The sequence below is a fragment of the Dasypus novemcinctus genome, chromosome 13 (genome assembly GCF_030445035.2).
Source record: "Dasypus novemcinctus isolate mDasNov1 chromosome 13, mDasNov1.1.hap2, whole genome shotgun sequence".
Taxonomy (NCBI): Eukaryota; Metazoa; Chordata; class Mammalia; order Cingulata; family Dasypodidae; genus Dasypus; species Dasypus novemcinctus.
In genome coordinates this window covers 61,912,456-61,940,194 of record NC_080685.1, presented here as the reverse complement: position 1 = coordinate 61,940,194, position 27,739 = coordinate 61,912,456, and the positions used below count along the sequence as shown (strand labels likewise).

Here is a 27,739-nt window from a genome sequence, read left to right as displayed (position 1 = left end):
GTGTGTTGGTGAAGGACTATTGTATGGCAATTCTGCACATGTGTATGATTGTTTTTAAGTTCACTTCTGTAATAAAAATATATTTTTAAAAAAAGATGAATTAAATAAAATTATCATGGGATATTGACAATATAAGTATGAAGGGATGGGATATAAATAAGGAAATAGGAAGGAAATAATATGGATAGATATTTTTGAATAGGTAAATTTAAAACCAGAACTGGAAAGAGAATTCTGAAAAGAGTTAGGAGAGAAAAAGAAGGCCACATACATCAGCCTACTACTGTTTTTGTTTATGTCCAACTGATATTGTGCCTTACTGGGGACAGACCTACTTTATTATCATGAACTGATCGTAGTTATGTATCTATAATTTTAAACCTGTATTTTGGGTAAACTAAGAGCTGTGAATACAGATCAAACACAAAGTGATTCTGGGATGGTGAAGCCCACCCAAGATTGCAGTACATTCTAAAAGCTAGTATGACACAGTCCAAATAACAAACTGAAACTGTAGGAGCATCAGCCTCAACCTAACTACACCAAGAGTTTCTGTGGAGCACAGAATAACTCAGAGAATATATTTTCTCACTTTGTGCCTCCCCATCCTCATCAATAAACTAGGAAATAGTAATAGATATCCTTAATTGAAAACCTACTATGTGCAAAGCACTGTGCCAGGTGCTTTACATACATCATTATCATGTGATCCTCATAAAATACTCATGGATCCCCAGAAACTTGATTTCCCATTGAGGAAACTTCTTATTTGCTAAGAAGCTAAATAACTTGCTCAGGGTCATAAAGCCAGATTCAGACTCCAAATGCAGAACTATCTAATGTCAGGGCCCCTGTGCTTTCCACTCTACCAAGCTGCCCTGTGTTGTAACACTAACCTATTTTACAGGGCTAAAAGGACAATATGCCTAAAATGATTTCAAGATCAAAGTGACACAGAAAATGTAATAATCCACTGGTTTTTCAATCCCCTTCACTAGAAGAACTTTTTCCCCCCAAAACTAAAAACAGTACTGAGTTTCATTTTCCCCTGAATGGATTTTGACATACCAACAGACACAGCCTTTCACCTTTGTTAATTAAGATGCATCAGGAATAACAAAAGGACAGGGTAGGCGGACACAACAATATCCATGTACTCTCTGCAGGCTATTAATTAGAAAAGCAGCATACCACAGCAGTTAAAAACATGGGTTCTGGAGTCAGACTGCCTCATTTGAAACCTGGCTCTACCACCCCCTAGCAGTGTGCCATGAGGCAAGTTACTGAGCAAGCTGAGCCTCAGCTCCTCTTCTGGTGGTGATGAACCCACCCCATAGGGTGGTTGTGAGAGTTAAATGAGAAAATTCTTTGAATGTTTAATACAGTACTTAGCACTGACTATCAGCTTCTACCCAAGTCAGCCATCCTGAATAATTAGGTGATCCCAGCTCTCTTGCCCCTTTTCTACCCCCATCACAACCCCATCTCCTTCTCCCCCTGACCCCACCTCTACCCACTTCCTGACCTGGTATGACACCACAACAAAGGTCAACTGATGACTCAAGGGGCCCTTTTCCAGAGTTGTGCATAGGAAATACCAAGGAGGCGGAATAACTTGGGCAACTCCTTTCTGAATCTCCTTTCCTTAGGGTCATAAACCTGGAACCAAACTGGCCTCCTCCCTTGAAAGAGGACAGCTCTTTTAGAACCCCATACAGAGGGCAGGTCATAAGATGCAAGAAGGAACAGCATAGTTGGCATCCCCAAGGGCCATTCCAATACTAAGGCCACACTAACATCTGTCCCCAAAGATCCACGACAACCATTTATTGTTACTGCCTCCAATTTATTTGTGGTGGTTATTCACATTGCATGACTAAAGTCCTAACTTCACAACCTCCTCCGTGCCAGCTAAGGACAGAACAGATGTTAGTAAACTGAGAACTGCTTCTCCCTCTAAAACTGGCTCCTGAGCTTCTGCCCTACTCACCACAGAATGTAGTCTAACAGATGTTAACCAGCAATGATATCCAGGGAGAACGGGATCAAGCTAGGCCAAGACAGACTTATTGCCTTGGGGAAGAAGAAAAACAACCCACAAAAATAAAATGAAATATTATAAACTACTTGTCTGATTGAAAGATTGCTTACACTAGCATTAGAGCAAAACCAAACCAAATTCCCAGTGACCTTCCACCTCCTCATTTTGCTCCACTGCCAGCGCTCTTACTGCTCACTGCTAGGCCTTCCACATGGTAAGCACTCAATAAATGGTGGCTGTGGACAGCTGAGTGGATAGAACAGAATAAACTTATTCCCACAGCCTTCATTCCTGATCAAATGGGGTTTAGCTCAAATTAATGTTGTCTATATACATGTATTATCTCTCTATCAGCCTGAAGCTCCTTGAGGGAAGAGATCTTCTCATTTGTCTTTTGAGCCTCAATATTTAGTAGAAATTTACACCTTTTTTTTAATTAATAGGTGCTATGAATGAGAAGAAAACATTTATTGTGCATCTATTGTACACCTGACAATTCACAGGTATTTTCTTATTTAACCCTCATATAGACAATGAAGAGACCACTAGCTATCCTCCAAAATTGGTGCTCTCCTTTCCACAGTATAGGGTTTTTTCTGGGAAGTAGCTGCCCAGTTATGGATTAGCTTTCCCAGTCTCCTTTGCAACTGGGTTAAGCCACGTGTTGGTCCCTCACCAATAGCACGTGAATAGAAATTGTGTGTCACTTGTCAGCCAAGACCTTTATGAAATGAGTATGCCTTCTTCATCCTCTTCCTGATTCCTCAGAGGGGATGCAAACCATGAGGTTGTAGGGGAGGCACATCCACCAGAACAAAGTAGCCTAGACTCTAAACCACCAAGTAGAGGAAAGTCACCCGCTGACAAAGATCTCTACTTTTTAGAACACACTTGGCTTGCCTGTTTAAGAGCAAGAGATACACTTCTATTGTGTCACTCCATTGAAATTTGGAGAGTCATTTGTGAAAACATCTAGCCCTGCTCCATCTAGTACATCAATCTTGCAAGAAAGGTATTTTAGATTTAAAAAGCCAAATTCAAATAGGTTAAATAACTTGCCAAAAGTGATACATGAATGACAAAGCTGAAGTTCAAGCTGAGGTCTGCCCACTAGGGTGCACTATTGAGGTGCTTTGATGTTGATAACAGAAGGTATACACCGCAAAACTACTACTTCTCCACCCTCCCAACTGTAATCCAGGCAACATCAGATTAACCTTATACCCGCCTAAATCTGGACTGATGATAGGTTCACATGGGCATGGAACATATCACTGATATATTCAACCACCCAGGGTAGTACCTGGCACTCATGAGGCACTTAAAAAACAATGTATGATGATTGGATGATTGGTTGGTTGGTTGGTTGGTTGGTTGGACAGATGGATGAATGGAAAAGAAATATACCAAGAGAAAAGAGTATCAACTACCTCTCCCCCCCCCACCCCACATCCTTCTGCAGCAACCAAGAGTAGAGGCTGACTTTGTAGACTCAGTATTATACCTTCTTGCCTGTTCAGTTCCCCTACAATGTCTCTCTCAGTCTTGCAATGAATCTATAAATCTCCACAGGTGAATTTCAGGGACCAAGGATACACCTTTATAGATATAACATTGTTCTCCTTTCTTAAGCAGTCATCATATCAAGATCTATATTCAAACTGAAAGTTTGAAAAAAAAGATATATCTCTATGTTTTAAGACAACAAGACAAAGTATGCGTACATGCAAGGTGGAGGAAAGATAACCAAAAACCAGTAAAAGAGAACTATCCAAGGAGCCATTTCTAATCAATAACAGACCAAAAAAAACCCAAGCCGACCTTGGGAAATCTAATCTTGGGCAGAGATCTGGATGCTACTGGCCCAATTCACATCTTTCTCTCTTCTAGTAACTCCTAAAAACCCACAGACTGAGGCACCTAGCCCAGGACTCAGCTGTGTCCTGATTGCATTGTTCCCAGCTGTGCTATGTTCATACTTTACTTCTGCTCTGGACTGCTGTGCTCACGAATGCAAGCACTAAGTCTGTAACTTTTACTTCTATTTCCCTCATGTGCCTACCCCAGACCAAACATCAGAAATATTTTCAGACTTGACTAAAATCTGGCTTTAGCACCAGTCAAGGGCTTCCAACTAGACACAAGAGTCACCACGTATGGGTTGCTGTTCAGGCCCCTCGAACCCTCTCTGTACTGAACTCCTCCATCTGTAGTAAAGGGGGTACGCCAGGTGGGCAGGTCTTGTCCTTGTGTGAAGCTCCCTTTTTAACGCCCAAACCTCAAGACCCACTTCACTCCCCTAGAGGAGTCATTTCAATTAATGGAGCCCCATAACAACTTTGTGAAATAGTTGGCATTATCCTCTGCACCCACCCACCCACCCACACACACACACAACCTTTTTAAATACAGGTGAGGACACTGAGGCTTAGAGATGCTGGGTCACTTGCCCAAAGCCATAGAGCTAGTACACAGCAAAGCAGAGGTATGAATTCTGGTTTGCTTGTCTACAAAGCCTGAATTGTTAACCACTATACTTAATATTAATCAAAAAAATTTTAAAGCCTCTATTTAGTCAACAATGCTTTTCAATGTACTTAAATTTTCTAATTCACAACAGTATAGACATACTTTTGAAAAATTATACTGTGGGGCATATTTACGGGAAGCGTTATTTATGGCAGGACAATGGTGGGCGTGGCCACAGATCTGCAGGCTCACTGCAGTAATTTCAGGGGTCTCCAGAGGCCCAGACCCCATGGGCTGAAAGCCTAGGGAACGACGAGATGATTCTTCAGGGCTGTTCCCGCTTTTAACTTTCCTTGAGTGTGTGATTCTGAAGCGTGACTTCCTGGGTGCCTCCCCGGTGCTTAGCTTTAGTTTCGTTTCAGATCTGTCATGGGTAGGGAGAGTCTAAACCATGAGGGCTCCTCTTCATTTGTCATAATAGCTGGCTCAGTTTGGAGCTGATCAGATTCCCAACAGGAAGAATCTGGCCCAAACCTGGACTTGTTTGTTCACTTACTTGTTTGTTGGAGAAGGCAGGGTGGATGTCTGAGTTATCCTAATAGCTGGACTCACTCACCACAACCAAAGCACTAGCACTGTCCTCCCTGGTCCTTCCTCCCAACTTGCCCACCCTTTCATTTTGAACCAGGGTTAAAAACCAAAAACAAGGAAGGGCTAGGGACAGCAGGAGGAGGAGAAAGAAAGAGCAGGGAGCAGGAGGCTGGGGTAACCACTGAATACCTCCCCATCTCAAGCACCAGAATTCAGATGTGAAAAAAGTCCATCTGGGTGGTGTATCTCTAGAACATATAACATGGTCACTCAGAGAGAGAACAGGGGGCCTCTATTTTCCCTTCCAAGATGGGGATGGCTTGAGGATAAATTACAGAGCCCTTCTGAGCTCCCCTAAATCACAAAATGTTACAATTACGGTGGTTATTACAGAGTTAATAGATACAGATTCGGCAGATTGGGTTACAGATTCAGCACCACGATGTGTCATGGGCTTAAGGAGCAAACAAAAGAGAAATATCCCATAAACAAGCATGTGGGCAGGCTTGATCTTTTGACTATTGTTCTATTAGAGAAATAAAATCATAATAATCATATAGCAATGTTCTCAGCAAAGCATTTTTAAAAATAATTTCTCAACCGAACATCAAAAATAAAAGCCCACACACTCATCAATTCTTACCCATTATTTGAATCAGTAGGAGATGCTTAGAGTGTGATCCCAGAGGGCAGGGATATGTGTCTACTCTGTGCAGGGTTAGGACAGCTTTAGCATGTAATGGGGCTAGATTATAAGGTCTATAGACTGGGTTTTGGTACAGCTCCAATAGGTTCAACAAAATTACAGTTAAGGGCCAGTGCTGTAAGGAGGAGGCAAGAGGGAAGAGATGGACTCTGAGGACGTTCTTTCTGCTTCCCTAATTCTGAACAGGCACAGTCCTTCATGGAAGTTGTTCTACTTTCCTCTCAGCAAACATCACCCACCTCCATTCATTTCTGCAAATCTGTTCACCTCCCTGCTTCAGATTATTCAATGGCTCCCCACTGAACATCCTTGGAGATGTCACTGAGGTCCAGCCTGACGTGGTCCTACCTTCTACCCCAGACTCTCACCTCAGCCACTACACCACAAGCCCCACTGGCACCTCTCTGTTCCCAGACCTGCGACACCTCATCCCATCTCCAGCCCTTCACACCTGCCCTATCCACTGACTAAACCTCTCTCATCCTGTGCCCTTCCCTCTTCCCTCCTTTTCCTAGCCAACCACTACTCAGTCTTTAGGTCTTTGACATTAACACCAGCTTCCTGACCCTCCTCCCACATTAGCTTAGGGTCCCCAATTAAAAGTCGCACTAGCATGCTATATTGCCCCTTTGCAGCACTTTATATACCAGGAATAACTTAATTAATTTTTAGTTTAATTTAGTATCTGTCTTCTCACTAGAGAGCGAGCTCCAAGACAAGAGAAACTATCTCTTTGTCCACTCCGGAATCCCTGGCGGTCAGCACAATGTTTGGAACATAGGAGAGCGCAACTAATATTGTTGTGTCTATTCTTCCTTCCCTCCTGTCTCCCCGCTACACACTCCCCCAATAATTCAAAGTATCACATATGGATCCGAGGCAAGCTCAGCCCTGAGTGGGCCAAGAAGTGCATCATTCTGGTTGCCTCCCCTCTCACACCAGCGTCTTGATCAAGACTCAACAGTAAAGATACCACAAACCAGTTCAGTTCCAGCTCCTTGTCAGTTTCAGCATCCCCGTGGTCAGTCACGTGGTCCTGGGCTAAAGACTGACTCCCCGAGGACTAGCTCAGGCCTGGAGGAACGGTGAGGGAGGAGATGAGGGGCCGGGGACCCCACAGTGGTCTAAATTATGAGATGTCTTTGCAAATGTGATCTGACGTGTGAAGCAGCCACACTTGTCACTGTGCTTCCCAGTCACTGTCCGAGAACTCGAGGCCAGGGAGAAAAGCCATGACCTGAGCTTCCTTCTCTAACCACTCTGTCACCGAGGCCCCGGCTCCTGACAGAAGAGCTGCAGCCAAGACGGAAGGAAATAAAAGACTAGGGGGAGGAAGTCAGAGCTCAGCTTTCCTGTCACCTCTCCTCAGGGCGCCGACTGGAGCTCGGTTCTCCGTCTCTCCCATCCGACATTCCTCCTGGAGGACTGGAGGGTGAATGAAAATGGCATTCTCTTCAGCTTTTTTCTATAACATCCAGCCTTGGGAGAAAAGGGTCAGACCCTTCTGACCTCTGTATGTTTTGTGTTGAGCAGAGGTGGGGGGGAGGGGGGGTGGAGGTAAGAAGGAAAACACAAAGAAAAGGAAGATAAAAAGTGGGAATCTGGGAAGTGTTCTATTTTCGTGGTTGGTAAAGGTAAAACTGAAGGTCTTTGTTTTAACTTTTGCTCCTGGAATTCCTTTGTTGTTGTTGATGATGATAACTATAGGAGGATTTGACAAATTTTTATAAAATTAGATGCACCACTAAAAGGAAATAAGATGCATCCCATGTTCAGTTTGTTTTAAGACGTCTGCTTGGAAAGAAAATGGCAACTAATGGAATTATTTAAATTAGCCATAGTTTTGTTATTTGTATTGGTTTCAGTGAGATTTAGTTCTGTGCTTGCAAGTTTTATGGAGATAAATGACTATTCTCAATGAGATCTACAGAATCATCGTACTTCTAAATACTTTCAATTTACACACACTTTTTTCCAAAGCACTCAAGGTGCTTTAAGCATATTTTAACATTTGTCATCCTAACACTGCTGTCTTGGGAGAAGGTATTATTGTTCACTGATTTGGGATATGATTTTATTGTTTTTCAAAGCACTTTTGCTGAAGTGGTTGTGCTGTGCAGTAGATATAGGGTCAGCTTTAGAATTAAAATTAAACAGAATTAAAATGCCAATCCCTCCCCTTAGTAGCTATTTGGCCTCAAGCAGGTCACTTAGTTTCTTTGTGTTTTGGTTTCCTCATCTGTATAACTGAGATGCTATCTGCCTTGCCTTGCATTCTATATTTAAAATAACATATGAAAGCAACTATATAATATATGAAAGCATCTATATTTGAAATAATACATGCAAGCTCCTGGTAAAATGAAAGCAGACGTCATCAGCATCATTACTACCTTTTTTGCCTGTCATAAAAAACCTAGCAAGGCAGGTACTAATCACCTTCATTTCTAAAATAAGGAAGCTGAGTCTGAGCTGGTTTACGTATCACTTAGTGTCCCAGAGCTAACAAATGTTAGGGTCAGAATTGGAATTCAAGGCTCCGACTCACATTTAGTTCATTAGAGTAGATCCTGTGTCCATTTAAGTGGCATATATATATATCCCAGCCAAATAATAAAGAATTGTATTTTTTAACATCCCCAGCTAAATGACCTGAACACATTAAAGAAGCAGCAGCTTCTCGCTACTAGGGAAAATGGAGTGTAACTGCAACCCTGTCCTAGATTTGTAATTACACAAACCAAAATCTAGACCCCAGCTTACCACATGGCACCTCTAAGACCCTGGGCAAGTTGCTTAACCACTTGGGCCTCAGGCTTTCTTTTCTGTGAAAAATAAATAAATAAACAAATCAATAAGGGAAGGTTGAACAAATGTGTAATTCTTCCTGATCTAAAATTTAGGACTGTATGAATCCTAAAAGCTTTACTACCCTCAGACTTAGTTTTTCTTTATATATTCTCTCTTAGACTAGCAAACCCTCTTTGTCCTTTTAACATCTCCACTGCTCCACCTCATGCCTTACCTTTGGTAGCCTCTCTCCAATCAACGTATCCGCTATTTTCTGACTTTCACGCTAATACATTTATACTTAATTGTGGACTATATTTATAGCATAGACACAAGTACACAAATCTCTACCCATGTGGGGAGACATATATCATCCACAAATTGGACAGTTAAAGTTTCTTTAGTTCTCAATTCAATCTTGTGAAACTATAGTATGAACATTTGCACTACATCCACCTCTGTTTTGCAAACATTTTCACCCCCACCAGCCTCTATCACACATATTGATATACATGCCTTAAAATAGGAGATCCATGCCCCGGAAGAAGAAATGATTTAGAAAGCACCCTACCATAATTTTTCCCCTGTATCACTCCTAAAAGCACTTAAAGTTAGAAAAGAAAGTCCCAAATCTAACCACCCAGGTATTGTGAAGCTTCCTCCACTCATTCTGGCTTTCCCTCCTCCTGGTTGACATCAAGGCCAATTTAGGCCCCTGCTCAGTTCTATCCAGATTAAACTTCTGTCAATCCAAGGGGGTGGCAACAAGAAAACTTAAAGGAAAGAAAAAACACCCCAACGCCTATGTCTTGCACCTAGAACATAGTAGGTGCTCAATAACTATCTGTGGAGTGAATGAGTGATGAATCTTGGTATACAAAGACACAGATGACATATATGACAAAAAATCACCTACTACCCAAGGAATAATCCCAACTCAACAGCCACTCAATTACTAATTGGACTTTCATTTGGAGTATCCCTGAAGGAAATGAGGTCTTCAATAGCAGAGTTAGTAGGTCTTTTGTCCACCATGTAGGTTAACTTCATGTGTCCTTTTGGCTAGTTCATGGTGTCCACTTGTTTGGTCAATCAAGCACTGACCAGGTCATTACTGTGAAGGTATTTTGTAGATGGATTTGCCTCTATAATCAGTTGGTTACATCTATAGCTGATTGAATCTACAATCAGCAAAGGGGACAGCCCTCCACAATGACAGGAGTCTCCTCATCAAAACAGTTGGAGCCAGAACTAAGGATTTCAGAAGTCAGAAAGAATTTCTGCCTCTACTTTAGCGAGCCAGCTTCTCCTAGGGAATTCAACTCTACTTCCATCAGAGTTTCCAGTGTGCAGGCTGCCCTTTGGAGTTCAGACACGCTGGGTATTTCGGGATCACGTATATCAGGGTTTCCTGCTCATGGTTTGTGCTACAGAATTTGGACTTACCAATCCCCACAGTTCTGTGAGCCAATTCCTATAACAAATCCCTTAATAAACATATCTATGTATGCATATATACATATTAAATGCACACACAAATATCTCCTGTCTATTCTGCGTCTCTGGAGAACCCTGACTAATACACCCAGCTCTTCTCCTGAATTTAAATTCCATATTCCAACTCTCTTTCCCATCACTCACCCATCTGGGGGGAAATGGTGACTGGAATAGAAATAATGTTGTCTGACAAAAGGCGTTGCTGCAAGTCGTAGTCCTGTTCCCCCGGTGTGGACTAGGAAGGGTCTTTATATAGCATCTCCATGACAGTGCGTGGCAAGATTTTACAGACCTGCCATTTACTCATCCTCCCTGTTCAAGTGAGGCAGTGAGGAGAGGCAGCGCTGGTCCATTAGACGAGCAGCCGCCAACTACACTGCGAGAAGAAAGGAACAGGCCACCGCTTCAGGACTAGCAGAGGTCCCCAGCATCAGCATCCAGGCACTCCACACCTGCTCCTTTCAGGCACTCGGCTGCTGAGCAGCCCCAAGCCTCTCACATCTCCTCACTCAGCCATGGCTTCCCCACCTCCAAAGCTCTGCTGCCTCTTTCCTCCACACATGCTTTCCTTGCATCGTCCTTTCCCCTTCACCCACCTTGAACAGGGAGGATGAGTAAATGGCAGGTCTCTAAAATCTTGCCAGGCACTGGCGTGGAGATGCTATATATATACCAAGTGTTATCATACAATTGTCACAGAGATTTAAATCGGGCTGGGGGCCCCGGGACTGCATTTGCAACACCTCCCCCACATTCTCAGCACCAGAGAGACGGCACTCCCCGAGGACAACTGTGCTTTCCTCGATCTTTAGCTGCTGGGGAAGCTCGTGTATTAGGACGTCCTCCTTACAGAAAACCCTCTAAAAATACCTATTGATATATATTTAGCTCCAGATATCCTCCCCCTACCAACAGGCTTCAGGCTGAACCACACAGTATGCGCCCCTGGCAGGAGTCTGGGCACATACAATGACAGCTCCCAGCAATTCAGTGCTTCCTGAGCTTTTGTCTTTCCTGTTCCTTTTCCTCCTTGCCGTCTCTCTCTCTGCATGTTTATCCCCATTCTATCAAACTGCAGCTCAGGACTTGGAGATGGCTCCCTTCTCTTTTGCATGCTGCCCTTTCTGCAAAGCTGATTTCAGGTGAGAACAGCCAGCGCAGCCTCCAGAACAGAGCTAGAAGGAATCATTCCAAAGCCTTCAGCAGCTCCCCACTACCCTCTAGATAAAGTCCAAACTCCTCTGCATGGCCTAAACTGACCCCTGCTGACCTCTCTAGGCTTGTCTTTCACTATTCCACTCACCAAGGGACCAGAAGTGCCCCGCTGTCTCTCTCACCCCCAAGCATTTGCACACGGCATGCTTTCTCACAGAAAAGCTCTGCTCCTTCCTTGTCTAAGCCCTACTTGTCCACATTCCACATCCCATTTTAAATGTTACTTCCTTCAGGAAGCTTTCCCCAGTTCCCCTTCTTCTGGGTTTTTGTGGCAACTGGCCATATTCCCCTTGGTGGGGAACCCTCAGCCCACCCACCCACACCTTGCCCAGTGCCTGGCACATCATGGGTAAGCACACCTCTTGAATGAGTTCGAGAAAGACAGCCTGGTGGGGACAGATGATTGCCTGGTGCCTGGGATAACAACCTCAGCAGAGAAAGGAGAAAGAAACCCCGGGCTCAGATACACCCACCCACTCCCCAGTTTGTACTCTCCACTCCTTAGCAGAGAAGAATCCAAACCGGCCATCTTTCACTGCACAGCCAGCAACACCGATGGCAGAACATGTTTTGCTTTTTAACGGGAAAACAGACAAGAGTGGCTCTGTAATATATCATCAAATCCTTAGCACACAATTGAAAATAAAGATTTCCTAAATCGAAAGGGACAGCATGCTTCTCATCGTTTGGACTGAATCTGAAGCAGCACAGGGAAATAAGGAGAGAAGACTAAATTTCTAGGGCAACACAGGGGCAGTGGGTACCATCACTGAGCTTGGGAAGTGGTGTCGCTTAGAGGCGGGGCCCAGACGCTGGGGGCAAAAAGGCCTGGGTTCCTATTCTGGCTTTACCGTACTGTTATTTTGAGCAAGTGGTTTAAACCCTCTGTGCCTCAAGCTTCCTCATCTGTGAAGGGGCATGGACAGTCAGTCCTAGTATTTATTGTGGTACCGTTTTTAGGATTTGAAATGATATATCTAAGTCATCCTTGGCATATGGCTCAATCAACAGCAGCTTTGATTTTACGGTAAATGCCCGGTGATACCACCGCTTTCTCCTTGTCCGCCTCTCCGCTCATCGATTAGCCTCCTCTAGGAAGCTGGGTTTTTAATATTTACCCTACCCGCGCCTCATCTTCCAGGAAGCAGTCCCCAAGTGGTAACTACTGACAACCTGTGGGAAAGATGCAAATGATTGGAAGCCCAACACCTCTTGGTGGCCCAGAGATTGAGCTACCAACATTTATTTCCCTCACAGAATGATCAAAATGCGAGCAAGCTGGACAGTCCCAACACGTGAGGGAAATGTAGATACTGCGTGGCTCAGCCAGACCAAGAAGAAGAGCTGGAAACAGACAACCCTCCCTGCCCTCAGCCCCTCTCGGCACTCTTGATGGCAAGAGAATCTAGGGATGGGAATGTGATTCAATTCAATTGGCATTCATGGAGTACCTACTGTATGCCAGACACAGAATAAAGGGATGAATAAGGCTCTCCCTTATTTCCCTCTTCTTCATGGTTTACGAGAGCCACTGAGCTCTCACCATCCCCTACCACTTGCCGTGTATTCCAGATTCTATGAGTTATTATTAAGACTAATGTGTAATGATGATTGACATCAAATAATTTAGAATTCTCCGGGTGACCTGACAAGTGTTTAGAAATAGCATCTCCTGGATTGTTGCCAATACAAGAGAGATCCCAAGTTCCATAAGGTAAAAGTTTGTTAAAGTAATAACAAATTCCATTAGCTGTCTTTTAGCAGAAATTACATTCACTTTGGTACTTCTGGGCTCAGCGTTTGTTTCGGCATTCCACAATGCTCCTTTCACAGAATAAAAGAATGACTTGATGAATGAACACACAAACAAACCAATTAATGGAAAAAATCAACTGGAACTTCGGATCCTGGCTTTATGCCTTAAATCACGTTATGATAAGAGTTAAGTAATAACACAACTTCTTAGCTACAGAGCAGGGATTTTATTCCAAGTCCTTAGAGAAAAGTCTTAGGATGAATATATGAGGCTCTGATCCTCTTCGACCCACCATGAAACCTCAGCTTTAGGTTGGGAATATTTGCCTATTATGCCCCTCCCTTGTCCTACCCCATAGTGCTTCAAGGGAATTGAAGGGACTTGCACTCAGAGCTACAGATCCATGGAGCTCTTGAGTTTGTGAGGTGACTGACAGGGTGAGAAAATGAACATGAAGAAGGAACTTGCAGTATTAGAGTACTACAAATAAGTCAGGTACTCCCTCTGAACCTCTGTCTCTTCATCTGTACAATGAGGATAAAAAGATCCTTTTCATAGGGCTATGATAATCAGATGAAGTAATGAACCTAAATGCACTTTCTAAACCATGAACTCTTCAATTTACAGGCTTATGAAAACTAAAGTTCAGAAAGTCAGAATCGGCAGGCTGAATGCAGTGGCCCAGGGCCCCTACTACCTGCCTTCTAGCAAAGATCAATGACAGGTCTCACCCTGAGCCAGCTCTGTCTGGCACCTCAGCACCCACCGCCCCACCCTCCTGTCATACTGAGAGCTGAGAAGTTGCACTGCCTCAGCCCCTAGGCACTGTGCTGTGCTCCAGCACCTGTCATTCCTCCTGTGCACACAAGGAAAATGTGAGGTGACACCCGGAGATTGGGTGGGAAATAAGAGGTGTCAGCAGGGATTGCAGAGAGTGCAAGTGTCGGGAAGACAAAGGGGAGCACTGTGTGGCCTGGAGAACTGTGCATGAGGCAGGGCTAAAGTCACTGGCCCCAGATCAAAAGGTATGGCCTCAGCTCCTGGATCCGACATCAAGAAATGAGGTGATCTTGGACTAACGACTCAAACTCTCCGAGAATGAGACAACGCATCTCTAAGACAGGACTGTCATGCCTGCTCTGCCTGCCTCCCTGGGTTGTTATGAGCCTTACATAATATCATTACATATTTCACTGAATCTAAGATCCCATCAATTGTAAGATGCCCCATTATTTTATGTACAATTAAGGAAGAAAAAAAGAAAAAACGCTGCCAATTAAACTATATCATGACATTAACTGTCAGACAACCCCTGATCTTAGAGGTGTTCAGGTGTGGAAAATGTGCAGTAGATGAAAGCACTGAGTGAATAGGAGACTTCATTCCTGTAAGATTCTTCATTCCTGTGAGAAAGAACCACAACCCTCAGCAGGAGTCTCGAAGTGCCAAGCCCCTCCCCCTGGAGCACATTCACATGGGAATTAAGGAGAGTTGAAGAACTGGGAAGATCTCTGGGAAGAGGGCTAGCAAAGTCCCATTGGTTCCAATGGACAGTCGTGACCTTCAGAGGCAATCTGCAGAGCCAGCAAGGCTTTAAGAGCCGCTAAGAAAAGGAGGTGTGAGGCTGCATGGGGAGAACAGAGAGGACAACCAATCAGCTCAGTGCCTGCGCCCTCTCACGTGCACCGTGTGCGCACAGGCTTCTAGCACAAGGACCCTATGGAAAACCAAAACAAATGGCACACTCAGCTATGTGACAAGCTGTATGTGACAGCAGTGATTACTGTTCTGATTAGTCTTCTCTTCCCAGCTCTCATTCCCAGCCCCTCCATCTCTCCTCACTGTCATGGTCATGATTGTCCTGTGGACTGCTTCAATCTGTCAAAATGCCCCTTAAAATTTGACATCCAAAAGATATGCATTGGAGCTTCTTTAATCATTATTTATAATAGGAAAAAAAATGCAATTTGTGTCCAATAACTGCAAAAATAGAGAGATACTCTGTGTACATATCTTTCACGTACTGCTTATCAGCCATTACAGATTTTTACTAAGATATGGAGTAGCATGTAATATGCTCATACCATATTGAGAAAAAGCAAAATTACAAAAGAGAGCATGCTTAGAATAAAAAAGGGCTGTACCACAAAATGAAGTCTTCTTAATCAGTGAACATTTTTCTTTTCTTTTGACTTTATTGTATGTTCCATATTTTCTTTTATGAGCAAATAAAACTTTAAAATAAAAATAAGTAGGCAGACAAGAAGTTTCAAATGGTCTCTGATATGTACAGAACTCAGTGGGACCAAGATTTCCCATAATCTTAACATGTAATACATATATATTACAGTACTTTTCTTCTAGACATAATCATAACATTTCTAAATGGCTCAGATTCTCATTTAGGCCTTTTCTACAACAATATATTATCTTTTCAGGTCATTTAAAACAATGCCCCAGGTGTGCTCTGTTTACTATGACAATATATTTCAAAATACTGTATAGAAATTATATCCTTATATATGAACTCATATTTAAAATGCAGTATTAAAATTTTCTATTAAAAAAAAACTTCAGAAAGTCCTTTATAAAGCAATGAATATTTTTACACATGAATAGTCATCCCTATCTATCTATTCCCTATATTGAAAGGTTTGCTTACAAGCTTCCTTTCATATATTCCAGTGTATTATTGGAATCACAATTGGCTTACAGGTCAAAATATGTCTATTTCACAAGACAATAAGCGGACGCAAATGTCTCCACGCCCTTACCCTTCTCAGACTCCACCTATCCCAATTCCCCTGGCTACTCCCTGAAAATTTTTCCTTTTTCTCACCTTAAATGCTCCCCTTTCAATCATAATAGCTGGCTACCTATATGCCCCTCCTCACCTTTCTACCCCATACTTTCTACTTTTGCTCGTAGCAGGTTTGAATGAGTGCCTGTCAGGTGCTGGATAGGGGGATTTCCATGTCACGCTCCTCGCATCCAAGTGGCCTCCCTCAGGGGGTGGACCACTCCCCTCCCTGCAGGTAACAAGAACAGCCTGACAAAAAGACCAGCAGGAAGGCGACGCCTGCCCACCACCTGGGCACCCTTCCCAAGGCCCATGGTGCCAACTGTGTTAGGTCAGCCCCCCTTGGCATAGGGCTGCATTCATTTCCAAAGGAATGTCTTATCAAAAGTTGAAATGTGAAGTTGTTTTATACTTTCTCATATTAGTAGACGTGCAAGTCATTAAAAATCCTGTTGTCAGAACACGAGTCTCAATTATCAGTTCAGAAAATATGGCCGGAGTCTCTCTAACACCCCAAAGAAACTACAACTGACTGTCTCTTTTGACCCATCTTTTGGGGGCATCCCTCAGGCAAGGACAAGCTGTAGGCTGGCTGGGAAACTGCCCGCCCCAGGGAAGGACGTGTTCAGCAGCAGCCAAGCACAGAATGGGAAGTCAGAAGCAGCAGCAGCAGGTCTTGCTGAGAGTTCCAGGGCCTCCATCTAAGGTCACAGGTATCTCCACCGAGCACCTCCCACCTCCCCTTCAGGTATCTTAGCCTCTAACTTTTTTCCTCTGCCCCTATTCCACATTCTGCTTTGATGCCACCCTGTCATTCCCCCACCAGCCACTTCACGATGCCACAGGCCCACAAGTGAAGGAGAAAGAGGCGGTGAACTCACCCACTGAGGACCACGATGAAGTCCATGACATTCCAGCCATTGCGGAGGTACGAGCCCTTATGGAAGATGAACCCCAGGGCCACAATTTTGATCCCAGCTTCAAAGCAAAAGATCCCAATGAAATATGGTTCTGTTTTCTCCTGTGGGGACAGGGAACAGAGGCTCCAGTAAGAGAGGACTGTGCTTCACCAGACACAGGCAAGGACACGCCCTGGCCACCCCGTCTGCTCTGACCCTTTCTCTTCTCCTATAGGAACACCTGAACACCTGTGCTGGGCCAGTCCCAAGTGCAGATGGGAAGTGAGGATGCTGAGGGACGAAGGCAGACTTTGGGCTGCGGGCTCTCCATGGTTCGTGGCATGTTCAAGAACAAGGGGAGCCCCAGGGGAACCAACTGTGGAAACAGATGGATGTGGGGGTCTGACCTGGGGACCAGGCCTCCTCCCCTGATGATCACTGGTCACCCGGTCCTGTCCTGGAGGAGACTAGCCTTCCACTGCTAGCCTTCATGTAAGTTGGAAGCTTAACTTATCCAGAGGCAATCAGATTGGAGCCACTTATCCACACATTGGGATTTTAAGCAATTTGCTCTTTTTAGAGAGAATACATTAGACACGCAAATCATGTCTCTAAAGTTAATATGGGCATAAGCATTTGGGAAGTTCATGATCATGAATAAACATAGACTTTGAGCATCCTCCATTCTCTCTCCTTTACCCTCCCTTTTTATTCTCTCTCTACTTAAGAAGTCCCTGGGGAAAGGGGAGCAAAACAAGTGCACCCTGTGCCACCCTCCCTTTCTTCTTGTCTGGCTGCCATGTGGTGTTAGCAATGCCTTCAAAACTCCTTGGGATCAGGTGCTAAAAAGATTCCTCTTTTCTCGTAAATCCCAATAGCGCTTGCCACTAAGTTTTCCCTTAGCTAAGAATAAACTCTCCACAGAACTGTAGGATAAAGAAGGAGAGAAGGTGGGAACTCGAAGGAGCAAGGGAGAAGGAAAACCAAGGAAGAAAAAGGAGAAGGAAAGGTGAGGAGGAGGGAAGCACGTACCAGTCGGCGGGACATCGGGGTCTTGTCATCCTCAGGTAGATGCTGCTCCAGGGCCAAGACGATGCAGTTGGCAATGATGGTGGCCAGGATCATGTACTCAAATGGCGTGGGAAAGGAGGAGTTAAGGAACAAATTCACCAGAGAGGGAAGGATGCAGACACCCACACGGCCATGTGCGTAAATACACAGGTATACGAAGCCACACTGTGTCTGTGCGTTTTGAAAGATTTGCATTAACAAGCAGGCAGACAGGACAGTGGCTAGTCCTTAGCATATGAAACCATAGTCACTTCTGATTGGGCTCTGACACAAAGCAACTTCTCCAAGAAAAGGAAGTATGTAGCCAATACAGAGTTAGACCTGTGGCAGATACCCCACAGAGCTTAGTGAATTCAACAACATATTGGGAATTTGCCGGGGCTGGAAATGGAGGTAGAGAGACGAGAGGAAGAGAGATGACCGAAGTCACCTAGGCTGCCTGTCCCCCGCAGATTCCCAACCACTGGAATGCAGACAGATACTTTAACAAGGATCCAGCTGTGGCTGTTGGTTGGCTTTCTCTAGGACTCGCATCTCAAGTCCCCTCATCTAGAACCCCTGCTCAATCGAGTAAAGAAAGAGGCCTTGGAAAAGAACAATTCTCTCCATATGAGCCCCCTTCTCTTTTAATATCCAATTCAGAAAGATACTTATGGGGCGGGAAGCTTGCTTTTCCCCACCTTATTTTCCCCTAAGCTTCTGTATCTACAGGAAACAAAGAGACACCTCATGAGTCTGAATTCAGGAGAGCAAAGCCCGTTCCTCTAGAAACCAAACTACAAATGAATGGATAATGAATTCAGCCTTTATTCTGCTACATTTTTCTGAAGACAGGTGAGGGGGCTCCCTGTGCCTTTTTGAACACCAGGGCTACGAATCAAGTGCCAGCATCCTGATTCCAGCAGAAAGATTTTGATGCAAGCTCAGGAGGAGGTCAGGGGGCCCTGTTAGAAGAGAGGGAAAGAGGGGATCACCAGCTCCCACAGCAGTCACTGCACCATCGATTTCACTCAGAAACTACTGTTATGACAAACACGAGCTAGCTGTTGCCACTGGTCCTGCCTGCGTTCTGGCGGATTCTGAAATTCACGCAAGAGAGAAGAGTAGTAGCTCTGGGGAAGTGGAGGGATGGGAAGGACCTCTCTCCTGTCGCTCCACATACCCAGGCTGCCTTGAAGGGGGTGCAGGGCCTAGAGGCCTCCCCAGCAAGGACAGAAGGAGGGCGCATCACACACACACCCCTTATGTCCCTCCACTCCCGCCATAACGTTCGTACCAAGGTTAAACGAACATGCAGGGCAGCTCTGAGGAGGGGGCAGGGAAGGCTGCCCCACCCAGGCAGAGGCGGCATGTGCAAGTGGCCGGGAGCCGCCCCAGCAGGTCTTAGGAAGGGAGGTGGCAGCAAGGAGGTGGCTGGCTGCATACTGACCTAGGGTCTTTTTCATTTTCATTTGGCAGCGCCATCTCCTCCCCCTTCTCCTTGCCTCGCTGAGTCCCAGCCCCTCCTCCAGCAGATGGCCTTCCCTCCTTCCCACGCCCCAATGCTCACAAAGGACACACACCCCAGGATAGTCCTGCCAGCCTCTGGGCACTGTGGCTCAGCGACCAGATCGGACAACTGGATGGGGCTCCAATGACCTCAGAACCAGCCCCCGGCCTCTGCACCCCACGGGGCTTAACCCTTCCCAGGCAGAGGGGAGCCTTACTGCATGGAGAGGCCTCAGCATACCTGGGTACCAAGGCAGCCTGTATTAGTCAGCCAAAGGGGTGCTGATGCAAAATACCAGAAATCGGTTGGCTTTTATAAGGGTATTTATTTGGGGTAGGAGCTTACAGTTACCAGCCCATAAAGCATAAGTTACTTCCCTCACCAAAGTTTATTTTCACATGTTGGAGCAAGATGGCTGCTGATGTCTGAGACGGTTCAGGCTTCCTGGGTTCCTCTGGGCTCAGCTCTTCTGTTTTCTCCGCAAGATCAGCTGTAGACTATCAGGTGATGGTCTATCACTGCCTGGGTTTCTGCCGTGTCTAAGGAGATGTCTCTATTCTTCTGTGTTCTTCTCCTGGCTCAAGTTCTCTCTTCCCAGGGCTTGCTTCTCTTTCCTCTGCGTGCTGACTTCCTGGGGCTCTAGCTTAAGGCTTCAGCATCAAAACTCCAAATCTGCAAGCCCCCACCCACCAAAGGGTGGGGACTCAATGCCTACAAATTGAGTCCTTAATCAAGTAAACCTCTTAATCCAATATAATGTCATATGCCCAGAAGAAAAGATCAGTTTACAAACATAAGCCAATATTTCTTTTTGGAATTCATCAATAATATCAAACTGCTACACAGCCCCTAGGGCAAAACATGCAGGCAGCACACACCCCAAGTGCCCTTCTAATGTGCATGCCCATCTTCTCAGGACAAGTCCCCCCAAGACACACCTGAAAACCTGGCTGTGATAAACGCAGGCCTCGGTGTACATCAGGTGCCAGGTGCTGAGTCTGCAGGCCAGTCAGGTCCTGGCAGCTGGGCACCTCCAAGGCCTCCCTGACTCTGGCAATACTGGCTTGGACTGCCTTGGCTTCTCTGTTGCCCACCCTCCTTGCTCCCCTTTCCACATCTGCATTTTCCTAGTCAAGTAACCTAAACACATAGCCCTCTGCTGGCCCTTAAGTGCAGTCAGCCCTGAATGGCCAAGCACGGCGATACAAGGCCTGTGCCGGAAACACAGACGGGGCAGGCCTCAGGAAGCGTGGCCTCCAACACCGAGGATGCTCAGGGCAGAGGGTTGATGAGTCAGACTTCCCATGACTGGTCAGGCATCTGGATGGCTAAGAATTCCTGAAGTACCGGTGACTGGCATGACCCAAGGCCCTGAAAGCTAGAACCCAGAGGTGGGAATCTGGCAACTGCTTTTGAAAAGACCTCATTCCCACTTGCTCCCAGCCAAACCCTCTGCCTACTGCCTGATGTCTAAAGATTCTATTGGAGTGGCAATCCTTTGGCTTATAATTTTGGAACCTTTTCAAATGCACATACCCTTGAGAGGGTATCCCTCCAGGCCTGGCAGATCATCTAGACCTCAGGGAGAATTCATGTCTGGGGCAATTAAGAATCTAAGTGAGATTCTCATCCAGCAAAAAAGGTGAAACCATGGGGTTTCCTGTCTGTCTGTGGACTGGATGAAAGAAAGGACAGGAACAGAGAACTCTTAGGAGGGGAGAGCAGAGGGAACATCCAATTCTGCCTGGGTTCTGTCCCTTCACCTTCTTTCACACCCCTTTTCTCTTCTCTTTTCAACCTCTCTTTCTGAAGAAAGCACAAAGAACAGCTCTCACCTCAGTCTGCAGTGGCCTGTCTATCCTTTCTGGTCATATGTCAAGACCAAGCTGAAGTGTCACCTTCTCTGTAAAGCTTTCTCCCTGTGCCCCTGCGTGGAATTTTATTTATTTCTTCTCATATTTATCTGCCCCAAGAAACTGTATTTTGGAATAAGAACTAACATTTACCTCTCCACTGGCAGTGCTGGTACGCCTAGGAGGCTCCCCGGTGTAGAACGTGTGAATGAATGCGAGGCCTCCCTTGAGGGGCAGCTCCGCTGAGGACCAGTGTAAAGACCTGGCTGTGGTCACGCCTGCTGGCTCCGGTCTGGAGCTCTCCTGCTCCCTCCCGCCCTCGGGTCCTGACTCAGAGGCACCACTCCCACTTCAGAGCAAAGGCCCTGCTGCATCTCTGAAGGAGAGAGCCTGGCCCAGAAATAGGGGTCATGGGTCAGGCTAATGCACCTTGCAGGTCAGGCAAAGATGGGCCTTGGAGGGGTCAAAGGAAACTCCACGCACAACATCCTTGGTAACCATCCATCAGAGGCAGGATGGAAGTCTGTCCAGCACTGTGATTCTTTCTGTCCAGGAATTCAGTGACTTCCATTACATTCTCGGTCTGGCATTGAGCACAATTTGGAGAACAACATCCCTCCCTGGGGTTCAAGTTTGCTGTGTTTTCAGATCTTGAACAGATGGAGCCAATGGAGCAGGGCAGCCTGGGAGCCAGAGGGCAGTGGCTTTGCTGGTCTTGTTCACTGCGGCATCCCTGGTGCCCAGTGCTGCGCTTGGCACAGAGTAGGCACCCAATAACTGTTTTCAATTAATCAATCAATTAATAAATGAATCACATAGGGAAACCAGAGCCAGAGGCATCCTTGCAAAAGATATCCCAGGCTTTCTTTACATTGTATACCCATTTGAACTTTTGTACTCGACACTGTGTACACACATTACCTACTCAAAAGAAGAAACCAGCATGCATAGAAGATCCCTTTCATAGTAAAAAAAAAAAGAAGAAAAAAAAAAGACAAAAGGAAAAAATCTGTTTTGCAGGAAGGATACGGAGCTCTCTCTGGGTGGTAGGGTTATTTTCACTTTCTTCTTTACTCCTTTACGCATTGTCTTGAGTATTACAATGAGCATTATTAATTTATAATCATAAAATCAATTAAAACTGTGTTTACTCTAAAAGAAAAAAAAAATGTACACAAAAAACCATCCCAACCTGAGAGTAAAGAAGGTGTGGGTCATGGAAATTAGCACAAGAATTCGGAGATCAAATGGGAGAAAATAAAGGAAACCGACCAATAAGGAAATGACCATGGAAGTGCTTTCGAGACCTGTAAAGATGCCTCATCTCCCTCACCTGTCTGTCTGCTCGCTAGAGGCCTCATTTCATAAACTTTCCTGGCAATCTCCCCACACACCCCTTCACTCCTCTTTCCCTCTGAGCCCATTAACGAGGACCTGTGTCACTCCAACTCTCCCTTTCCATCTAGCAGCTTCAGGACAATCATTAGGGAAATGATAAAAATAGGTTTGCTTATTGATTTATCTCCTTTACCCAATGCTCTTTCCTTCGAATGGTTGACTAGTTTCCTTGGCAACACAGCTAATTTGAGCAGTGCAGCTCGGCCTGCACACCTGCCATTTGTTCATCTCCTTCCTGAAGACAAGAAAGCTGGGGCAAGGGAGAGGGCTGACCCGTGGGCTGCGGGGGCAGCGCTGGCCCTGCCTGTCAGCTGAGCCAGGGCCAGGCCCCAAGCAGAGCCCTTCCCCTCCCCCAACCAGGAGAGCCGCCCGTCACCACTTCTCAGGTGCAGGCCTCATGCAGCCAATCTAGGGGCCCCAGGGGAAACATCCATCCTACCAGGAGGTGTCTCTTAGCCCCTTCTGCTCTCAGCTGTCTCCTCCCAGAGCCTTTTACCTCAGAACACTAAGGAGACTGAACGCGCTCTGAAGGGGCTGCAGAACCACCAGGGATAGGCAGGCTGACAGAAATGCTGTGCTCTCTCCCTGACTCGAGGCCTAATGGAGGATGAGCTTCTGTGGGGAGTAGCCTGCGACCACTCGGGCGCTTCCTGTAAACTCCTGTGGGAGTCTGGAATAGGCCACAGCCTCTGGGGCATGTATCAATCTCCTCTTTTCCACCCCTCACACAAGGCCCAGAACAATCTACCCACAGAAAGTTCTTTCTCTTTTCCATATCTCCAGCCTCCTGTTGTTGGATGCCTAATTCTAAGAGATGTAAGAGTTTCAGAATGAGGCCAGGACGTCTTTGTGCCTGTCTCTGCACACCTTCCTTACCTGCATATAAATATCATTCTAACAAGTGGGATTTTGACTTGAGGACAGAATTAGGGAGAGGCCCCTGTCTAGTCTGTGGTGCTCCCATAGTACTATACCAGAGATATTTTATATATGAACAATAGTGAAATACAGCTATCCAAGACTTTCAAGCTATTTTTTTTAATATAAGAAGAAGCAGAATCTTCCTTGAGACCTAGAATGTAATGGAGAATACATAGTGGCAGTGGAAAACCGAGTCCTGGCTCTCACTGCAAACGCTGCCCCAACGTGAGACTATAGAGTCAGGGGAAGGCAACTGCCATCGACAGAACCGAATGAGAAATTCAAAAGGGACCAAAGCCTAATATGATACATAAATATGAAAGCCCTGTGAAAACTGTGAGGTGCTGCACAAATGCACAGTCATTTTTATTATCTGAATAAATCAGTCTTTAAGCATCTGCTGTGGCTTGAAGCCTTGGAGAAAGCATCTGTTAGTGGTCAAAACCTCTGGGAGTGGGCTGACTGGCTGGCTATAGCCACAGGCTGACATTAAGAGACCCAGCCCATTAGGGATTTAAAAGAAAATGATGGTAATGGGCCTCCGGGAATAGAGCAAAGACATTTGGCCCAGAACCTCCTGGGAATACGGAGAGCACATCCAAACACCAGTCCCCAGAGGAGGATTTATGGAGCTGATGGCTCTGATGCAATCTCTCCCAATGATTAGAAAGGACATTAATCACACCCATAGGCCAGGGCTAAGAACAGGAGGGGTAGAACCATGACAGAAGTCCGGCTCCTGCTTCTACAGGCCCTGATGGAAATGCAGTGAGATCATGCTGGTGAGATCATATCCCCCTAGCCTGATAAAGCTGCATCTGTCTTGGAGGGACAGGTAATAGTGCCAAGCTGGGACCTGGTACCGAGAGCCTCGACACAGTCACAGCTACGAGCAGGGCTTCAGCAGAGTGCTTCTGCCTCCATGATGATCTTCCTCACCCTTCCTGGCCCCAAGCCTATCCACACATGCCATGAGTGTAGTTCTCCAAGCCTTCATAGAATGAAAATGAAATTAAAGCCAACACTGCTAAAACAGGCCAGGTGCCAGCTCTTCTTCCTGGCCACACAGTGGAGGCAGCCCAAGTCGAGAGGCTCATGGGAGTCTCAGTCCCAGAGGCTGATAAGCTCCTGAATGGGCTCCTTCCAGATTTATTCACAGTCACTCCTCTAGCTGACCTCGCAGGTCAGGTCTACAGGCCAAAGGAGGCCACCCCAGAAAAGAGACTGAAGAGAGGAAACCACAGTCCTTGAGGTTCCCAGGGGCTACAGATGGATTTTCCAATTTCCTGACAATAAACAATCTTCTGAATTTATCAATCTCTGGACCACCCTCATATTTGGGATAGATCAAGCCCTCAACTCTATTTCCATCTCCTTTCTCAGTCCTTATGTTTAGGTTTTCAATCTCCACCCTGGGCTGATCAGCAAAGAGGGAGCCACCCACCCCCCCCAAGGGCAGCAGGGCTAAGCCCAGGGCCTCTCCATGTGAACAGTCAGCACACGACGCAGGCTGCACATCTAGAAATTCACACTATTCTCCTCCTCCCCACCCCCGTGGCAGGAGGAATGCACTGTTAATAAGCAGAAAAAATGAGGTGGAAGGTTCTGCATACTTCATGTTGCCCCATTTCATTATCTTGTTGCTTTGCTTTCCTTATTGCAATTTTCTCACCACCCAAGCTCTTCCTTAAAAAAAAAAAAAAAATATCAGATCAGATTGAAAAACCAAACCACTTTTTTTAAAACAAAACAAAACAAAATTGCATCATGTGACTTCCAGCCTTAACATCAGTTTTTTAACTTTGGTTTCCATGGTGGTGGGATGCAACCTGCCATCACCATGACAACAGCTGCCTCTGTTCAAATTCACCATCTGACAGGCAGCCCTGAACACACATATACATCTCTCTCTCTCTCCCTCCTTGGCTGTCAAGAAGATGGAAATGCCATTACACCTACTCCTAAAGACTTAAAACCTAATGAATGAAAGACAAAGAAAGCAATATCTAGAACATAACAAAGAGGCAGAAAAACCCCCAAAAGGCCTTCTTTTTTGTTGGTACCACGGCTCTCTTATGGAGGTCAATGGACTCAGTTGTTGAAAACAAAAGATCCCTGGCATTACCCTTTTAAGCACAGCTATGAAGCCACATTCCACTTTTCATTGCTTTTAGACCAAAGAACTCCAACCCACCTCCCCAACTCCCTGACCCTGCGCTCTATCTGAAATGACTGAAAGGAAGTTCCCATTTCTGCTACTTTGGTTAACCGGTACTAACGTTGGTTCCAGATTCATCTGAACCCCAAATTCTAAAAAGATGGGGAGTGGTGGTTCTGAGAAATTAAGACAGCTTGGGCTTTCCTCCTTCCTCTGTTGCATGGGCCCCTTTCATTTACATGCACCTGGATAAGTCTTAACAAATCTACCTGTTACATGTCTGACTGGATCCTGGACTCAAAATGCGGTCATTCGACACACAGTTTTGGTGATCAGGAGACAAATGATTGAATGCTACAGAAAAAGGAAGAAAGAAAAGGGGACTATCAAAAGCCTTTGAAAGGAAACAAAACAGCGGTGGGAAAATTACCTGTTTCAGAAACCAGAATAATGTGTGTTTTGATGACACTCTGACGAATCTGAGCCCATCAAGAGTTCTGGCAGCACCTGCACATCAGGGAAAGAAGACTGTGGGCTGCAATCAGCCACCACACCCAAGACTACAGACGGCTTTCTATCAACAATTGCTTCATGGGGCACCAGAAAGTACTCTGAAAGTACAAAGAAAATGAAAAGGCTTTTATGAAAGAATCCAGAGAGCATCTCTGGTAGAATTTTTGTTTTCCTTTGAAAAACCTGCAACTGTACCCCAGTGTTCAAAGACACCTACTGAGCCTGCAAACCACATGAGAAAATGTTGAAGGAACTAAGTATACTGAGCTTGGGAAAGAGAAGACGCGTGAGAAACAACACAGCTGTTTTCAAATACCCGAAGGGTTAGCTTGGGATAGGGGACTCAGGTGTTTTCTAAATCACTCTGGAAGGTAAAACTAAGATCAAGAGGTGGAGCACCCACCCAAAGGCTGACTAGGGGGAGGGGGTGGGCGATATATAGAACTTCCACCATCAAACAAGTAAAAGGACTATTTTGTCAAGTGGTAAGCCCCGTGTTATGCGAATGAGAATTTAACAATCAGTTCTCCAAGGAGAGAAAGCCCTGATTTGTAGCATTTGCCAGTTTCTGAGGGGTAAATATTCTCTACTGCCAATTTCAAGCTACCAGCCTGACCTCACTGAACAAGGAGTGGAGATGACATGCACACAACAGATACTCAAGAGCCAGGATGAGCCAGTTCCAGCACACTACTGACTGTAAGCTCCACGTCTCCAGGTAACTGTCAAGGAGGCTGAGGAGGTGATCCCGGTATTTGATGGGAGTAAATCTGGATTAACCCACATCGGCACAAAGGGTTAACTACACAGGTAGAAAGGAAGGGCCTCCTAGATCACATTACTCACTGTGTCCCTTGGCCTCAATTGCCCTAAAGAGTTAGTCCTGGCCTCAGGAAGTCTTATAACAGCAGGTTGGTACCTGTGCAGCTGGCTAGGCCAAAAGCATCCACAGGTGAATGGCTTTGCAGGTGCAGTGAAACATAAGAAATAATCGCCCCATTCTCTCAGGGTGATTTCTGGGATACCTGGGGAACTCCTGCTAGTTCACTGTAACCTATAGGAGAACAGAGAGAAATCAGCCAATACACATGATAAAATACACTCACAAGAAACAGAAACAACTCAGGTAAACGGTTCACCTCTCACTCTAAAAGATTAGTGGATCTTTGCCTTGGCTGCACAGTAATCACCTGGGAAGCTTTTAAAAATTAAGGATACCTGGCCCTATCTCCAGAGATGCTGATTTAATTTGTCTAGGGCAGTCCGGGCATCAGGCTTTTCAAATTTCCCAGGCTGATTCTAATGTGCACCCAGGGAAAAGAGCACAGCTTTAGATGCAGGAGGCCATAAAAGCTGATGTTCTCTTCAATCAGGTGAGATAACTACCCAGGAAACAAGAATCCCACAAAAACGGAAATCGTGGCATAATTTGGAACATCTTGAAAGTTTCTGAAATATTTCTAAATTTTCGAGATTAAGAGGTAGGAGGTCCACAAGCTGGATTGGCTAGAAACTTCTCCATGAGTTAGCTGGGTCCTAGTATTGGTGGCTGGTGGAGGGTGGGGAGTAAGA

The 27,739-nt window shown here is 45.5% G+C and overlaps 1 protein-coding gene across 1 annotated transcript in view; it reads right to left on the bottom strand.

The window, feature by feature from the left end:
• Positions 1-27,739, bottom strand: part of CACNA1E (calcium voltage-gated channel subunit alpha1 E) — a 439,591-nt gene that overhangs the window by 304,411 nt on the left and 107,441 nt on the right. Inside the window, exons 3-4 of the mRNA XM_004461851.3 lie at positions 17,797-17,902; positions 16,747-16,886 (exon numbers count right to left, since the gene is read on the bottom strand). Of these exons, the coding sequence (XP_004461908.2) occupies positions 16,747-16,886; positions 17,797-17,902 (246 nt within the window). The remainder of the gene's footprint in view (positions 1-16,746; positions 16,887-17,796; positions 17,903-27,739) is intronic.